Source organism: Larus michahellis, chromosome W (assembly GCF_964199755.1).
Source record: "Larus michahellis chromosome W, bLarMic1.1, whole genome shotgun sequence".
NCBI lineage: Eukaryota > Metazoa > Chordata > Aves > Charadriiformes > Laridae > Larus > Larus michahellis.
In genome coordinates this window covers 6,642,350-6,660,066 of record NC_133929.1, presented here as the reverse complement: position 1 = coordinate 6,660,066, position 17,717 = coordinate 6,642,350, and the positions used below count along the sequence as shown (strand labels likewise).

Below are 17,717 nucleotides of genomic sequence, written 5' to 3'. Positions count from 1 at the left end.
TACTCTGAGTCAAGAGTTTTCGGAAGGAAAGTTTTTTACTATCTTGTATAGGTCTTTATAGCTGGTGTCAGACTTGGGCAAGACTACAGCAAACCAATGCCAGAGAATACCAGAATGTACGGTGCAAGTTTATCTAGACAGAGAAGAGTGGAAGAGCAAAGAACACAGGGAATTTAGAAGGGATGGATGGATGAACAGTTTGCTGGAATTCAGAAAAAACTGATGACAACAACAGAAGACTTTTTAAGGACCTGATAAATTAATTATTTAATGAGAAAAATCTAAGAAAGGGGAAACTAGAATACATGAAAAAAATACATAGATACATAAAAAAATATACATAGATAAAAAATACATAGATAAAACAATAAAATGAAGGCTGGAAAGAGAAGGAGAAAGTGCTAAAATAGAAAAGGGTGATATATATCAGTTACAGATCACAGATTTGCAGTTTATTTACTCTCATGCCTGTCTTTAGTTATATGATATCTTTTAGGTTTCCAAGGGCAAGTATATGACTTCAGCCAGATCCATAAGTAATAAGAAAGTGAACTGCTGGTGGTATTGTATAAAAAAAATCCAATAAAGGAAAAAAATCCTTCTGTGTATTTTTACTTTTGTATACATTAAAAATAAACTCCAATAAGTGCATACCCCTGGTATTTTTTTATTTTCTTCCACACTTAATAGAATTCTAGCAATAAATGGCAACAAATTACAGCATTTATTATCTGGAATTTACCAGGTACCCTAAGCGTTGGGTTTGATTTCATTCATTCTATTAGAGTTCATCTCCAGATGAGTCAAATATCTTACATATTCATGTCTTCTTATGAAATATTCAGTCATTATATTATTATAAATAAATTGATTGCTGTCCAGTTTCCTTTGCTGCTCATCACTCTTGTAGAGCAGTGCCTACTATGTTTTTCTTTCATGCACTCAGATGAATTATGAAACTGTCTTTAGACAAATAAAATATACTTGTCCTCATCAAAGTAAATGTAAGTTTGTCTCTGTGATGCACATAGAATAGCTTGGGTTGGAAGGGACCTTTAAAGGTCATCAAGTCCAACCTCCCCTGCAATGAGCTGGGACATCTTCAACTAGATCAGGGTGCTCATAGCCCCGTCCAGCCTGACCTTGACTGTTTCCAGGGATGAGGCATCTACCAACTCTCTGGGCAACCTGTTCCAGTGTTACACCACCCTCATTGTAAAAAAATCTCTTCCTTATATCTAGTCTGAATGTACCCTCTTTTAGTTTAAAGCCATTACCCCTTGTTGTATTGCAACAGGCCCTGCTAAAAAGTCTGTCCCCATCTTTCCTGTAGGCCCCCTTTTAAGTACTGAAAGGCTGCAATAAGGTCTCCCTGGAGCCTTCTCTTCTCCAGGCTGAACAACCCCAACTCTCTCAGCCTGTCCTCATAGGAGAGGTACTCCAGCCCTCTGATCATCTTCATGGCCCTCCTCTGGACCCTCTCCAACAGGTCCGTGTCCTTCTTGTGCTGAGGGCTCTGGAGCTGGACACAGTACTCCAGGTGGGGTCTCACGACAGCAGAGTAGAGGGGAAGAATCACCTCCCTCGACCTGCTGGCCAGGCTTGCAGGTCAGCCTTTGATGCAGCCCAGGATGCGGTTGGCTTTCTGGGCTGCGAGTGCGCATTGCCTGCTCATGTTGAGCTTCTCGTCCACCAGCACCCCCAAGTCCTTTTCCTCAGGGCTGCTCTCAAGCCATCCTCTGCCCAACCTGTATTTGTGCCTGGGATTGACATGACCCAGGGGCAGGACCTTGCACTTGGCCTGGTTAACTTCATGAGGTTCACACAGGCCCACCTCTCCAGCCTGTCCAGGTCCCTCTGGATGGTGTCCCTTCCCTCCAGTGTGTCAACCACTCCACACAGCTTGGTGTCGTTTTCAAACTTGCTGAGGGTGCACTCGATCTCACTGTCCATGTCTCCGACAAAGATGTTAAACACCACTGGTCCCAGTACTGACCCCTGAGGAATGCCACTCATCACTGGTTTCCACATGGACGTTGAGCCATTGACCACAACCCTTTGGGTGCAGCCATCTAGCCAGTTCTTTATCCACCAAGTGGTCCATCCATCAAATCCATGCCTTTCCAATTTAGAGACCAGGATGTCATGCAGGACAGTGTCAAATACTTTGCATAAGTCCAGGTAAAGGACATCTGTTGCTCTCCCCTTATCTACCAATGCTGTAATGTTGTCTGTCACCGATCACCTCCTTATTTTCCATGTGCCTTAGCAGTTTCCAGGAGGATCTGCTCCATGATCTTGCCAGGCGCAGAGGTGAGACTGACCACTCTGTAGTTTCCTGGGTCTTCCTTTTTTCCCTTTTTAAAAATGGGGGCTATATTTTGCTTTTTGCAGTCAGTGGGAACTTCACCAGACTGCCTCAACTTCTCAAATATGATGGCTTGTGGCTTAGCACCTTCATCCGCCGGTTCCCTCAGGACCCATGGATGGATTTCATCAGATCCCATGGACCTGTGTACCTTCAGGTTCCTCAGATGGTCTCGAACATGATCTTCTCCTACAGTTGTCAGTTCTTCATTCTCACAGCCCCTGTCTTTGCCTTCTGCAACTTGGGTGGTGTGGTCAGAGCCCTTACCGGTGAAGGCCAAGGCGAAAAAGTCATTCAGCACCTCAGCCTTCTCCATATCCTGGGTGACCAGGTCTCCTGTCTCCTTCTGGAGAGGGCCCACATCTTCCCTAGTCTTGCCTTTATCCCTGATGTATTTCTAGAAGTTTTTCTTGTTGTCCTTGAGTTCCCTGGACAGATTTAATTCTATCTGGGCTTTAGCTTGCCTAACCTGATCCCTGGCTGCTCTGACAGTTTCTCTGTATTCCTCCCAGGCTACCTGTCCTTGCTTCCACCCTCTGTAGGCCTCCTTCTTGTTTTTGAGCTTGTCCAGGAGCTCCTTTTTCATCCATGCAGGTCTCCTGGCATTTTTGCCTGACTTCTTCATTCTTGGGATGCACCGCTCCTGAGCTTGGAGGAGGTGATCCTTGAATACTAACCAGCTCTCTTGGGCCCCTCTTCCCTCCAGTGCTTATTCCCATGTTACCTTGCCAAGCAGGTCCCTCAAGAGGCCAAAGTCTGCTCTCCTGAAGTCCAGGGTAGTGAGCTTGCTGTGCACCTTCCTTGCTGCTCTAAGGATCTTGAATTCTACCATTTCATGATCACTGCAGCCGAGGCTACCCTTGAGCTTGACACTCAGCACCAGCCCCTCCTTGTTGGTAAGGACAAGGTCCAGCATAGTTCCTGACCTCGTTGGCTCCTCTACCATTTGAAGAAGAAAGTTGTCATTGACACATTCCAAGAACTTCCTGGATTTCTTGTGCCCTGCTCTGTGCTGCCCTTCCAACAGATATCAGGGTGGTTGAAGTCCCCCATGAGGACCAGGGTCTGTGAACGCGATGCTGCTCCTATCTGTCTATGGAGGGCCTCATCCACTCTGTTGTCCTGGTCAGGTGGCCTGTAGCAGACCCCTACTGTAATGTCACCTGCCCCTGCGTTCCCTTTAATCTTGACCCATAAGCTCTCTGTGGAGTCTCCATCCATGCCCAGGTGGAGCTCCATGGACTCCAGCTGTTCATTGACATAGAGGACAACACCCCCTCCTTGTCTCCCCTGCCTGTCCTTTCTGAAGAGTCTGTATCCCTCCATTCCAATGCTCCAGTCATAGGAGCCATCCCACCATGTCTCCGTGATGCCAATGAGATCATAGCTCTGGAGGCGTGCGCGCGTCTCTAACTCCTCTTGCTTGTTTCCCATGCTACATGCATTTGCCTAAAGGCACTTCAGCTGGGCGCCCAATGAAGCTGAGTCACTGGCTGGAGTGGCTGCATTTCCTTCCTGCTGCTCTTCAGGTGGCCTTCCTTTGAGGTGTTTTATCTGTGACTCCCCAGTTTCTATTGCTTCAGGAGCCCCTGACTCTTCTCCATAAGACTTGGAGTGTGCTGCGGCCTACCCAGCACATCTCGGAGCAACAGGTTGAGGGCCTTCACTGTCCTCATAGGAGAGGTGTTCTATCCCTCTGATCATCTTTAAGGCCCTCCTCTGGACCTGCTCCAACAGGTCCATGTCTTTCCTGTGCTGAGGACTCCAGAGCTGGACACAGTACTCCAGGTGGGGTCTCACCAGAGCAGAGTAGATCTTGTGATGTGATGAGTGAGCTCACAAAGTATGTCTGGATTAACCAGCATGCACTAGTTTTAGTGATGAAAGATTTACTATGTATTGGTACTGGCATCTTTATAATTAACTGTTGCAATCTCAAACCATGGTTTTTGGGGACTGCTTTTAAAAACAGATATAGCATTTACATGCCTGCGATTTTAATTTAAGAATAAAATGTGCTCCATGTAATTTAAAATTTTGCTATTGAAAGTCATGCAGACTGTTTGTGAATTGAAATCTGCAAAACATCTCAGTTCTCTGTAGAATATGGTCACTAAACCACTGGTGTTTTGTTTTCTATTAGAATTGCATTGACCAGTCATGAGGGCATTTTATGTCTTTTTATTATAAACTATAGATCTGTAGATTTGAAAGCAGAGTTTTTCTGTCTAACTGCTTGTAATTATTCCCCCAAGAGTTTAAATGAACTTGTTTAGCTGTGCTTTTTAGATTATTTTAAGAGAGACCATATACTCAGAGAAGAGTTGATAATTTAAAAAGGTTTTTTTCAAGGCTCACAGGGCATAACCATGTTGTAGCTGCAACAAGTGGGTAAAAACTGTACTTCCAGACTTTTCCATTTCTTTTTCTTGACTTAAAGTTAGAATCTGAATTTTGTTCCTGAGATGTTATTTTAAATAATACTGTAATTAGACAGCAATGATGTAAAGTTTCCTTAATCCATACCTATGTTTCTTGTATCACAAAGCACATACTGTGTGGCAAGATGCTGCAGAACATTTTAAAACTGGATTAACGTATCTGCCGGGCATGGATTAAAGATTCTTCACTGTGTTAGTGAATAGTGGTAAATGCTGTTTTAGGGGTGATATGCTACCTGACCAGCATTCAATAAATAACATAGCTGGTTTAAATTTTTTTAAAATCTGAGCACAATGTTACTTTGTGTTCATAGTACTTCAGAATACTTTCTTATTACATAGCTCCTCAGAAACTCAGAAATGAATTTACTGTAGCTGCCAATTTTTAGCCAAAGCCTGGAAGGAAATGTGTCTGATGGCAGTAGGAAATATAGTGAAAACATAGCATCAATATCTATGTTATCCCATAAATATATTTGAGAGAATAGTATGCATCCTTAAAATGCTTATAAAGTGTGTATAAATTATTAATTTTTTAAGCAATTTGCAGCTTGTGATAGACAGGATAAGTGATTATTCATCAGAGATGAACTAGCAGCACTATATTACTAGCATTGCTGTTTAGCTAGTCCTTTTAAATATTATTTCTCCTCATGGTGAAGTTTGAGCAGAAAATTGCATAAGAAATACTCCTACTCAGGCTGTCAGATCTGATTTTAATTATTCTCATCTGTTGGCAGTGCTTACGTAGATTATAGAATTTAAAGTGAATCTTGCCACAGCTTCTCAAATATTTAGATCTCCCACTTATTTGTCAAGAAAGAAAGGAAGAGATTATAAAGGAAAGCCTAATCTGGTAAACATTTTTCTCTCTTTTTCATGCTGCAATTGATATGTCTTTCCTCTACTAAAATAGTACTGAAGGAGTAAAGAACTGAAGAAAATCATCTCTTACGCTGTGTGTGTGTATATATATATAAAAATATATATAACAACAACATTGAAGTGCTAACTGATTTGAAATTTTGAAGATAACTAAAGATCTAGAAAGAAAATGACAAATGAGGTAAAGTGTAACAAGATAGGTCGTGCTTGACTAGCTAGATGTATTTTAATATATAACTAATTTTCTAGACCAAGGAAATGTAGTAGGTTAATTCTAGACTTTCCTAAGACTTTTGTTGTCACCTACATTTAATAAAGAATTAGAAATTATTAGTAGACAAGAAGCATGCTTAAAATGTAAATTACTGGGCCAAAAGGCAGTGAGCCTAGAGGGCTTCTTAAAGACCTTTCACATGATTCATCAGAGTTCAGTTTTTCTTGTTCTAATGGTAACATAAAAAGTAGAAAGCTCTGATGAAATTTGCTGACAGTGCAGCGCTAGGAGACAAGGGGAAGACTGGGATATGTTGTAGTCGTGATAAAGGCAGATTTGATTTTAGGATGTATTTCTTTAAAAGTATTAATGACTGTGGATAAGGCACTAGTAAAATCCCTCTGGAGTACTGGGCACAGTTTGTACTGTGTCTGAAATAAACTCAGTGTGAACAGATGCACAGAAGGATTGTGCTAAATGATTTTTTTTCCAACATGTAAAGCACATAAATTGAAATACAGCAAAAAAAAATGGAGGTTGAATAATGTTCAAAAATGATACTTTCTTTTTAGCTTGTTCATGTAGATTTGTGTATGTAGGATATACTTGGAAAACAGTCTGGCAGCCTTCTGTGCTGCTTAGTGGTACCTACTGTTGTCTAATGTTGTGGCATCCAAATACATGTAGAAAGAAGAGCAAATGGAAGAAGCTGATTGGCTTACCTGTCTCACGTGTAAGGCATATCTCATATTAATCGATATCTTTTTCATAAATAAAGCTTACTTTAAAATGATTGTGATGTTTATGGATAACCTGAGATGTCAGATGTGTGAAATGATTTACAGCCTGATTTAAAGTGTCTACTTTGGGAAGGTTATGTATAGCTGCAATCAAAAAAGGCATATCCCAGCAGCAAAGCTGGGGCTCTGGATTTAGGTACTGCAGTAGAGTGAAGACTTCAGTATTAGGCATCTTTGATCTCAACATAGTTAATGATTTTGAGGTAAGGTGAGGAGACAGGTGATTTTGAGGGTTGATACAAAGTTCTCATTTCTAAACAGGCAGCCTGTAAGAAGCAGTATGTTGAGTGATGAATCTAACTCATCCTGCTTGTCAGGAGCATGCACATTTGAGTTGAGGCCACATATGGAACATTTTTATGTGCTTAGGATCCAGACTGCTGGGTTTTCCTGAAAGTATTAACAAGGCTATACTTTTACGTAAGGGATAACACCCATATTTTGTAGGATGCCATGGCAGTTATTAAATAGCAATTCCCTATATCAGACTGAAGAAATTTCAACTGGGAGTGCATCTCCAGAAGAGTACTCTAACTGTGTGCCATAGAGTAGTTTAGGAGTATAAGAGGGGTAGGGAAAGGGAAGATCTTTTAATAAGCATTCTGGGCCACAGTACAACCAGGGATGCAAGATTCATGGGGCCAATGGCAGGAAGACAAGAAAGGGGCTTAATCTCTTACCAGCAAATAAAACATTCATCTAGCACAGGCTGGTATGGATTTTCATCCCTGCTCTCAAGATGGCTTAGACATTTTACATCAGACTGCAACTGAATAAAAACTAGAAATAATCTACAGACTAGAAACCATAGTCTTGCCACCTTAGCTAAAATAATTACTAAGTCGCAGAAGTTAGTATATGCTCATGGGAAGTAGGAATCCCCTCAGTGTTGAGAAGGGATCATACCTACTACTTCTGAATCTGCAGCCTCATGAGGGACTGCATGCTATCCTCAAGACTCGTGAAAAAGGAGGTTACCATTTTCCTCAGGTCCTTTGTGCACAGAGACATTTCACATGCCTCTGTGCTTAGGCTGGGAGACTTCTGTTCATAGCCAAGCAGGATGCTTTGTGGACCAAACTCAAGGCATCTCAAGGCTAGGCTTGACTCACTATTGAAATTAAATACCTAAATTCCATATAGGTCTCATTTTAGGAACCAAAGTAGGAGATTTGATTCTCGTCCATAACGAATAACAAGCAAAACAATTGCAAGGTAAGTTGTTTAGCTAGATAAAAATGAGCAAAAGAACGACAAATGTTTGGCGAAAGAAAATCCCATGTTTTTAGTGGGTGTTCAATGTCTGAAAAACATATTTATACAATTAATTTTATTACTGCACATTGTCTTAAAATGAAGAGAGGGCTGTAAAGTTGGCAGATATTTGAAGCCAGGATGTTTGAATCACTATTTATTTGTATTCATTTCACAATTTGAAAAAAGTTAAATAATTGCTTCTGTTTTTAAGAAAAGTTCAGTGCTTTTTTATCATACAAATAATCCTATTATTTCAGTATTATGACTACTCATGTTCAATAAGAAGTGCATATGAATTGCAGATCCACAGTCTTTTTATGCTAGCAAACATCATACAGCTTGTTCTAAAAAGAGAGAAGGAGGACATGTGTACCACTGTTTACAACAATAATCTGAGCTGCACTGTTGTCATATCAATGGTTCTTTAATACCTTTCTTTAGATCCTGTTTTTTTAAATTTTGGAAAATCTGCTTAATGTGTTACCTCATGTTGCCTTGGCAGTTATACGTCATGTTTTGGGAATAATAATCAATTCTGAACTGTCCCGTTGATTGTTAACAGTAAAAGAGGAGCTGTGAGTGACAGACAAAATGAGAGTTCACAAACTGCATCTTTCAGAATGAATAATACTTCCATTATTTTAATGAAGAAAATGTTTATAGGATGACATATAAAAATGCAACACTGAATCCCAGTATTGCTGTTTTATTTTAAACCAGAGCACATAAACAATAATTCTGCATTGAAGTGTGACCACGTTCTATTTGGTGATGTTTTGTCGTGAAATTGAAGTGTCTTTTACTAGGAGAGGATGGTAGACAGGAAATTGATTTTGTGCAGCATACAAATAAAAAAAAATCTGTTAGTAAATCTATAAGTATATTCCCTTTGATTTAGAAAACAACAGCAATTTAAAATCCTCTCTCAGTGGGGTGGCCTAAAATTGAAGGAAAATGATTTTGTGTGGTCAGGGGGCATTCACACAATTGGAATTCACACACCTGGAGCATTCAGCCAATTAAAGTGGGGATAGTAGAATTAATAATCAATAGGTGAAGTACACTTTAACTCAACAAGTAGAAGAGCAAGAATGATTAATTGTGTTTCATTTCATCCCAAGGTGTGCAGAAACAAGAAGTGGTGTGTAAAAGGCTGGATGACAACTCCATTGTACAAAACAATTACTGTGACCCTGACAGTAAGCCTCCAGAAAACCAAAGAGCCTGCAACGCTGAGCCTTGCCCACCTGAGTAAGTCATTAATCACTAAGATGGACATCTGTTTTGCATAGAAGGAAAAGTCTTTGTAATATATAATAAATCTGTTTGACTAAAGGTGGTATAAAATTCTGATCTAGCATTAGGGTCGTGTCTTATCAGTCAGGATATTTGGGTTTGTTTTTTGTTTATGGTTTATTGTTCCTCTGGAATCAGTTGTGGAAAATACATACTTTGACCTAGAGGAGGCCTGATTCAACTGGGGAACAGTGGTGTTTAAACTACACAAAGCAACTTACATTTACTTACATTGTAAGTAAAAAGATACTAGTAAAGCAGTTTCCACCTGATGGAAGCATCAGGTGTGGTGAATAGTGCTCAGAAAAGAAAAGAACTGGGGGACATTCTTAAGGCAATAATGACAGAAGAATCTTGAGGTGAGGGGAGACTAATTTTCCTATAGATATTTACATTGCATACTAAATGTTTGCCATATTTTTAAGTATAGTATATTAAAATTTGGGTTAAAGTGTTTGGATGAGAAATGGTAAACATAGAAACTGCTTAGTAGACCAAACCTTTTACTGATAATAGTTTTGTCAAACAACCTTTCTTTCCAGGATTCTCAGTGTTGTACAGTAATGCTGTGTGCCTTTAGGATTAGGTGCATACTTGGTTAAGTCTATTTAGTTTTATTTTTAAAGTAACTGTATGCTACATATTGAAAAGATAATTAAAAACACATTTGTTCAAAAATGAAATTTCATAAGGACCTATAGCATAGCTTAATCTTTCTACAAAAACTGTTTAGAAACAGCTGTGATATTTTGCACTAGAAAATAATTTCAGCATATGCACAACAGCTCCTTCTTACGTTTTGAGACAAATAATACAACAGTTTATTGATTCACGAGCTCGTGATAACCTGTAGCTAATTCTAATTGGGCATGAAAATCATTAATACTTATTAAGTGTAGATATTGCACAGTAAAGAAATACTGTGGTCTCTTTTAAATGTCTCTTAGAAACTGTAAAACTCCAGGAGGAATGAGACAATACTATAATGCATTAAAATCCAACACGTCTTCATGAAGCCAGTTTCTTCCTAGAGTACTAACTGCTTGGTGACACGTTGCAGGATGGCAGAGCATTGTCTTCTACACTTATTCCCCCTGTACCATGTACCATATTCATTTAACATAAAGTAAACAGAAGTGAAGCCATTATGCTGCTCTCACCTTGAGTGTGTTTGAAGGTGGATGTACTGTTTCACAAACAAACATGTCTAAATTATTGTCCCTATAGTATCTGTGTAAATATAAAATATATGCTTATCCTGCAAGGATATGCACTTGATTTCTGTTTGTATAACACTGTTTAGCATGGCTATAAGTGCACTAACTAAACTCTCACACCATGTAACTGAGAGCAGAACTTGGGAAGTGGTCATGTTTGGTCAGTTCCTTTTTACCAAACGCATCCCTATCCCTTCCTTTGTGTGGCTTAACTATTAACAAATTAGCACTTTAAAAAGTAGTGTTAACATAGTTATTCTAACATAGTTAATTTTTATTTGTTGCACTGACATTATTTAAAAAACAAAAACAAAAAAAAACCACCACAGAGTGGGACACTTCTGGATTCTCCATCCAGAACAGCAGGGACATTGATGAACATGGTGAAACTCAAGTCATCAAAATTCAGAAAGCAGGTAGTGTGTATTAATCAGCATCTGCTTGAATATGTCAGAGCAGTTCATCCCACATCTGCCTCCATTACGATGCTCACCACAGGGTGAATACAAAGTGCCAAACTCCTAAGGAAGGGTTCTTGATTCCTGATCCTGTAAGTAATCTAGAAGGCTGTTCAAATACCATCTTTTAAGATAGTTCCCCAAAGAAGTTTGACTCTTTTGGCTAGAAGATTTATCACCCAGTAAGGCTTACTCTTTAAACAGAGTGGCCAAATATTTCCTTTTCTTAATTAGCACAGTTCCACTTGTGGTGAAAATGTTACTCCTCCTAACTGAATGTCAGTTATACTTGAGGCTCCTGAACAGCAGCAAAGACTGTGTTTGTTCACAGTATTTTGTTTGCTATTACAATAAGTAACTCCTAAAGTTCCAGATTTCAAGAAAAGATATAGGTAATTCTCTCTGGATCCTATGAACAGTACTGTCATGTGAGATACAGTATAACCATAAAAGGTACCTGAGAATGCACTTGAGCAAATCTTAGTACCAACTAAAAATTAACACTTCAGCCTCCTCAAAGCTGTGAAGAGCTTCTAATTCTCCCTAATGTGGTAAAAGCATAAGTCTGGTGGTGAATAATCACAAATTAATTCTCTTTCATTGGGAAAATAATGACAGAATATGGCATATTTGTTTGCATCTCTGCATTGATCTAGGTTCATATTAGAATATATTACATATTCTGTAATACAAGACAGGACAGCACCACATCTTTTTGGCAGAGGCTTCAGAAAATGACAAATCTTATGGGGCAGCTCCAAGCATACCTCCAGGAACATCCACAATGACTGACATGCCTGACATTTTTGGCATGTTGGCAGCATGTGATAGCATATTAGACTTCACCTTCATCCTTTGCAAAGATGAGCAAAGGATGGGGAAGACCCAATGTGCTCTACAATGTGAAGAGATATCCAGTGAATTGAGCTGCATTAACCATTCATCAGTAGAAAAACTTTACAGCCAAATTAACAGCTGCTTTAACCTCTGTGGCATCATAAAGTAATCTAAATATACTGTATAGCCCTCAACTTTTACTATGTGCACACAAACACTCAGAAGGTCCCTCTAGCAGCTATCATGCAGTGCTTTACATTTTTTAAATATTTGTTGAGGTCATTTTTTTTATGTGATGAATTATGTTTCACTAGTGTTTGCTTTACTTACTCTAATAAATAAGAATATTTTGCATTTCATTATAGCCTTCTATGAAAAAGTTTAGAAATGTTTCATAATTAGATGAGAATTAAATCTCAGAAAGCCCAATTTTGAGATCAAATTATTTTATTGCAATGATACTAGAGAGGCAAGCATCTTGGATTTTAACTTGTGCTTTAATCTACAGCAGTGATTCACAAACATGTCCAGTTGCAAACCACTTTCAGAGGAATAATTTCATACAAGTCTAGTACAAATCTACTTAAATAGCTGCAGTTTTGTCAGGCTCAACACTCCTTTCTGACTACTATAGCCTAGGCTGGAAATTGCTGCTCTAGAAAAATACAAAGTATTATTATTATTGGAAGATATGATTGCAGTGAGGCATAAATTAAAATGCTCAGTGAAGAGACCTATGTATTGTTAACAATGATTTAGGTTTAGTAATTTAAACTATTTGGATTCTGGGTTTGCGTAATTATCTACTCTGTTTCTGAAATGCATTAACTGAGCCTCCTAACTTTTTCTATACAGATGGTTTATAGGAGATTGGTCAGAATGCAGTAAGACCTGTGATGGAGGAATGCGTTCACGAACAGTTCTCTGCATCAGAAAGATTGGACCTTCTGAGGAGGAGACACTGGACAATACCAACTGTTTAACGCACCGGCCTATTGAAAAAGAGTCCTGTAACAATCAGTCCTGTCCCCCACAGTGGGTCGCTTTGGACTGGTCAGAAGTAAGGAAATGTTGCTGTGTTAGTTTATTGGCAATAGTGAAGACGAGCTCTGACCACTGAATATTAGTACATTTCCTATTGCTGCTTGCTAAGTAAAGGATTAATAAGAAAGGATTAATAAGAAATTCAACACCTGACAGATTGAACCTGATAGAGTAATGAAGGAGGGTTTTTTCATTAATATTTCTTTTTTTTCTTCTATGTTGTCAGTTCTGTTGTTTTGTCAAATGATTATGACCTGTTGTTATTAATCATAATAGAGAAATAGTAAAATAAAAAATAGAATAGTAAAGTAGTAATAAAAAAAAAAACAACAACAAAAAGCACCCAACAAATCCCCCCCACACACACCCCTTCACAAATAGCCATTTGGTATGAGATAATTGTCTTAAAGAAAAAAGCAATTTCCATTTCCATTGCTTCCTGAAAAGGCAAATAGCTGGAGAGTTGAGATGATGGGTTTACAATATCAAAAGCCAGAATAATCTGCTAGGTTTTTTCTGAAGCAACCATGATGATGTAAAGCATCACCTTTCATAGCAACAGACCTGAAAATTGGTATTCTCTTTAATAAAGAAAGAACATCTTTTGTTAAATATGGTGATATCTCTTATAGTATAAGCCAAATTGTGACCTTATCCTGATTCAAGTATTAAATTTGAAGGATGTGAGCCAGTGCAGATGAAAGAAGATAGATTGATCTGTGATACATTTGGATGGGACTGCATCACATGCAAATCAGAGTGCAAAAATGTCTGTTTTAAAATTAGTTCATTTGGGGTTTTGTCCTACTGCTTCTTGGAAAACTATTCCTGAACTTTAGCCTTTGAATTGCAAGAAGTGTTCTAACATTCTAGTTCCGTGCCAGTTTATACATTTTTGCTTTTGTTATCTGAAACAGCTCCTCTTCCTTTCCAGTTATTATTTCATCATAGAATCATAGAATGGTTAGAGTTGGAAGGGACCTTAAAGATCATCTTGTTCCAACCCTCTTGACATGGGCAGGGACACCTACTGCTAGACCAGGTTGCTCAAAGCCCCATCCAACCTGGCCTTAAAAACTTCCAGGGATGGGGCATTCACAAATTCTCTGGGCAACCTGTTCCAGTGCCTCACCACCCTCACAGTAAAGAATTTCATCCTAATATCTAATATAAACCTCCCCTCTTTCAGTTTAAAACCATTACCCCTTGTCCTATCACTACACTCCCTGATAAAGAGTCCCTCTCCACCTTTTTTGTAGGCCCCCTTTAGGTACTGGAAGGCTGCTACAAGATCTCCCCGGAGCCTTCTCTTCTCCAGAATGAACAACCCCAACTCTCTCAGCCTGTCATCATAGCGTAGGTACTCCAGCCCTCTGATCATCTTCGTGGCCCTCCTCTGGACCTGTTCCAACAGGTCCATGTCCTTCTTGTGCTGAGGGGTCCAAACCTAGACACAGTACCACAGGTGGGGTCTCACCAGAGCAGAGTAGAAGGGCAGAATCACCTTCCTCACCCTGCTGGCCACACTTCTTTTGATGCAGCCCAGGATGCGGTTGGCTTTCTGGGCTGCAAGTGCGCATTGCCTGCTCATGTTGAGCTTCTCATCCATCAGCACCCCCAAGTCCTTCTCAGGGCTGCTCTCAAGCCGTTCTCTGCCCAACCTGTATTTGTGCCTGGGATTGCCATGACCCAGGGGCAGGACCTTGCACTTGGCCTGGTTGAACTTCATGAGGTTCACACAGGCCCACCTCTCCAGCCTGTCCAGGTCCCTCTGGATGGCATCCCTTCCCTCCAGCCTGTTGACCGTGCCACACAGCTTGGTGTCATCAGCAAACTTGCTGAGGGTGCAGTCAATCCCCCTGTCCATGTTGCCAACAAAGATGTTAAACACCACTGGTCCCAGTACTGACCCCTGAGGAATGCCACTCGTCACTGGTTTCCACTTGGACATTGAGCCATTGATCACAACTCTTTGAGTGTGGCCATCCAGCTAGTTCCTTATCCACCGAGTCCATCCATCCGTCAAATCCATGTCTCCAATTTAGAGACAACGATGTCATGTGGGACAGTATCAAATGCAGGTAGATGATGTAAGTTGCTCTTCCTTTATCCATCAATGCTGTAATGCCGTTGTAGAAGGCCACCAAATTTGTCAGACGTGATTTGTCTTTAGTGAAGCCATGTTGGCTGTCACCGATCACCTCCTTATTTTCCATGTGCCTTAGCAGAGTTTCCAGGAGGATCTGCTCCATGATCTTGCCAGGCACAGTGGTGAGATTGACCGTCCTGTAGTTCCCCGGGTCTTCCTTTTTTCCCTTTTTAAAAATGGGGGTTATGTTTCCCCTTTTCCAGTCAGTGGGAACTTCACCAGACTGCCTCAACTTCTCAAATATGGTGGCTAGTGGCTTAGCAACTTCATCTGCCCGTTCCCTCAGGACCCGCGGATGTATCTCATGAGGTCCCATGGACTCAGGCACCTTCAGGTTCCTCAGATGGTCTCGAACCTGGTCCTCCCACAGAGAGTGGTTCCTCATTCTCCCAGTTCTTGCCTTTGCCTTCTGCAACTCGGGCAGTGTGGCTAGAGCCCTTGCTGGTGAAGACTGACGCAAAAAAGTCATTGAGTACCTCAGCCTTGTCCATGTCCCTGGTGACCAGGTCTCCTGTCTCCTTCCTGAGAGTGCCCACATATCTGTAGAAGTTTTTTTTTTTGTCTGAAAGGAATTAATCTTGAACACATTCTGCTTTCACATTTCAGTTTGAAGTCATGTTTTTGGGAATGGATTACTAGAGTTAAATGTAAATAATATCCTAGAGGAGGTTTCACATGTGCCTTGTCCTTTTGTTTCCTGCCTCTCTTGAACATACCCATAACCTAAAGTGTATCAGTATACCCTAAATAACCTCCTCCTGTTCCTCAGCTATCACATGTTGATTACTTAGTCATCTTATGCTCTGTTAATATATCCAGACCTTTATCCTCCTTTTTTCATTTCAGTTAGTGATCTCCCAGTTTAAATAGAGGCTCTTGTTATGTTTTTTTTGGAAATGCACATCATACTGCCAAATTTCACTTTATTTCAGTTATTCATGTCTTCACAGTTGTCCAGTTCTTTCTGTAGAACATACCTCTGTTGCATCAAGGTCAGTTACTTACCTGTGCTAGCCACTAATTTCAGTAATGATGAACAACTGAAACTGCTTTTGTGTGAACATCATTAAGTAGAATATAAAGAAATATTAATCAGATCAGTCCCGTGACTGATCCTAGAAGGTCTTTGCAGGTTGAATCTCTCAAATCCTAAACTTTACCCAGTTGTAATCCCCCTTTCAAATACTTTACTGAAGCCCAGGTAAGTTAGAACTGTTCTACTTTGTCTAAAAAAAAGAAAAGAGACTATTAAACTGGAATGATCTGCCAATGTTATACCCATGATTCATTGTATCCCATTTTCTGTGTATTTTCTTGCCTTTAAACAGTCTTTCATTAAAAATAAATTATAAATCACTGCATACTATAAAGAAGATTAATGTGCCTTAGTTGCACAGATCTCTTCTATGCACAGATACTTTTAGCTCCAAAAATTGTTACAGCCTCTTGAAATTCATAGTATAAAGAAGGAGGCCTACTAGCATCACTGTGAGCACCCATAGAAGTGGTACAGAACAGCTCTTACCATAATTTGTTGCAGGTAACATAGTTCACAGAATTGCAGAATGACTGAGGTTGGAAGGAACCTCTGGAGGTCATCTTGTCCAGCTTCCCCTGCTCAAGCAGGGACACCTAGAGCTGACTGCCCAGGACCACATCCAGATGGGTTTTGAATATCACCAAGGATGGAGACACCATCCATTATTAGTTAATAATAGTCTACGCAGTACTTAAAAGTAGTAATATCTGCATGTTAAATCACAGTTCTGTGAGCTACCATGGAAGCTGTTGTTGAATTTCATGCTTTTATAATCTCCATCTGTTCTTCTTAGCTGAAGAAACTAGTTGTGTAGACAAATTGTGGTGGGTTGACCTTGGCTGGATGCCCATCAACCCACTCTATCACTCCCCCTCCTCAGATGGACAGGGAGAGAAAATATAATGAAAGGCTTGTGGGTCGAGATAAGGACAGGGAGATCACTCAGCAATTACTGTCACAGACAAAACAGACTCAACTTGGGGAAATTAATTTAATTTATTACCAATCAAATCAGAGTAGGGTAATGAGAAATAAAGCCAAATCGTAAACCACCTCCATGCCTGGTAAGATTATGGAGCAGATCCTCCTGGAGGCACTGCTGAGGCAGAAGAATAACAGAGAGGTGATTGGGTACAATCAACACAGCTTCACCAAGGACAAATCATGCCTGACAAACCTGGTGCTGACAAACCTGGTGGCCTTCTATGAGAAGAAGGTTACAGCTTCAACACACAAGGGGAGAGCAACTGATGTCATTTACCTGGACCTGAGGAAAGCCTTTGACATTGTCCCGCATGACATCCTGGTCTCCAAGCTGATAAAATATGTGTTTGATAGACTGACAATTCAGTGGATAAAGAACTGGCTTGATGGCCGCACCCAAAGAGTGGCTGTCAATGGGTCCATGTCCAAGTGGAGGCCAGTGACAAGTGGAGTCCCTCAAGGATCAGTACTGGGACCGGTCTTGTTTAACATCTTCGTCAGCGACATGGACAGTGAGATTGAGTGCACCCTCAGCAAGTTTGCTGATGACACCAAGCTGTGTGGGGCGGCTGGGATGCTGGAGGGAAGGGATGCCATCCAGAGGGACCTTGACAGGCTGGAGAGGTGGGCCCATGCCAACCTCATGAAGTTCAACAAGACCAAGTGCAAGGTCCTCCATCTGGGTCGGGGCAATCCCAAGCACCGATATAGGCTGGGCAGTGACTGGC

At 40.4% G+C, this 17,717-nt stretch overlaps 1 protein-coding gene across 8 annotated transcripts in view; it reads left to right on the top strand.

The window, feature by feature from the left end:
• ADAMTS6 (ADAM metallopeptidase with thrombospondin type 1 motif 6) overlaps nucleotides 1-17,717 on the top strand; it is a 189,757-nt gene that overhangs the window by 156,054 nt on the left and 15,986 nt on the right. For all 8 annotated transcript variants that reach the window (XR_012584803.1, XM_074568626.1, XM_074568625.1 and 5 more), the window contains 2 exons: nucleotides 9,087-9,216; nucleotides 12,629-12,833. Coding sequence is in view for 7 of the 8 variants with exons in the window: in XM_074568626.1 (XP_074424727.1) it covers nucleotides 9,087-9,216; nucleotides 12,629-12,833 (335 nt within the window). In the remaining variant the exon portion in view is untranslated. The remainder of the gene's footprint in view (nucleotides 1-9,086; nucleotides 9,217-12,628; nucleotides 12,834-17,717) is intronic.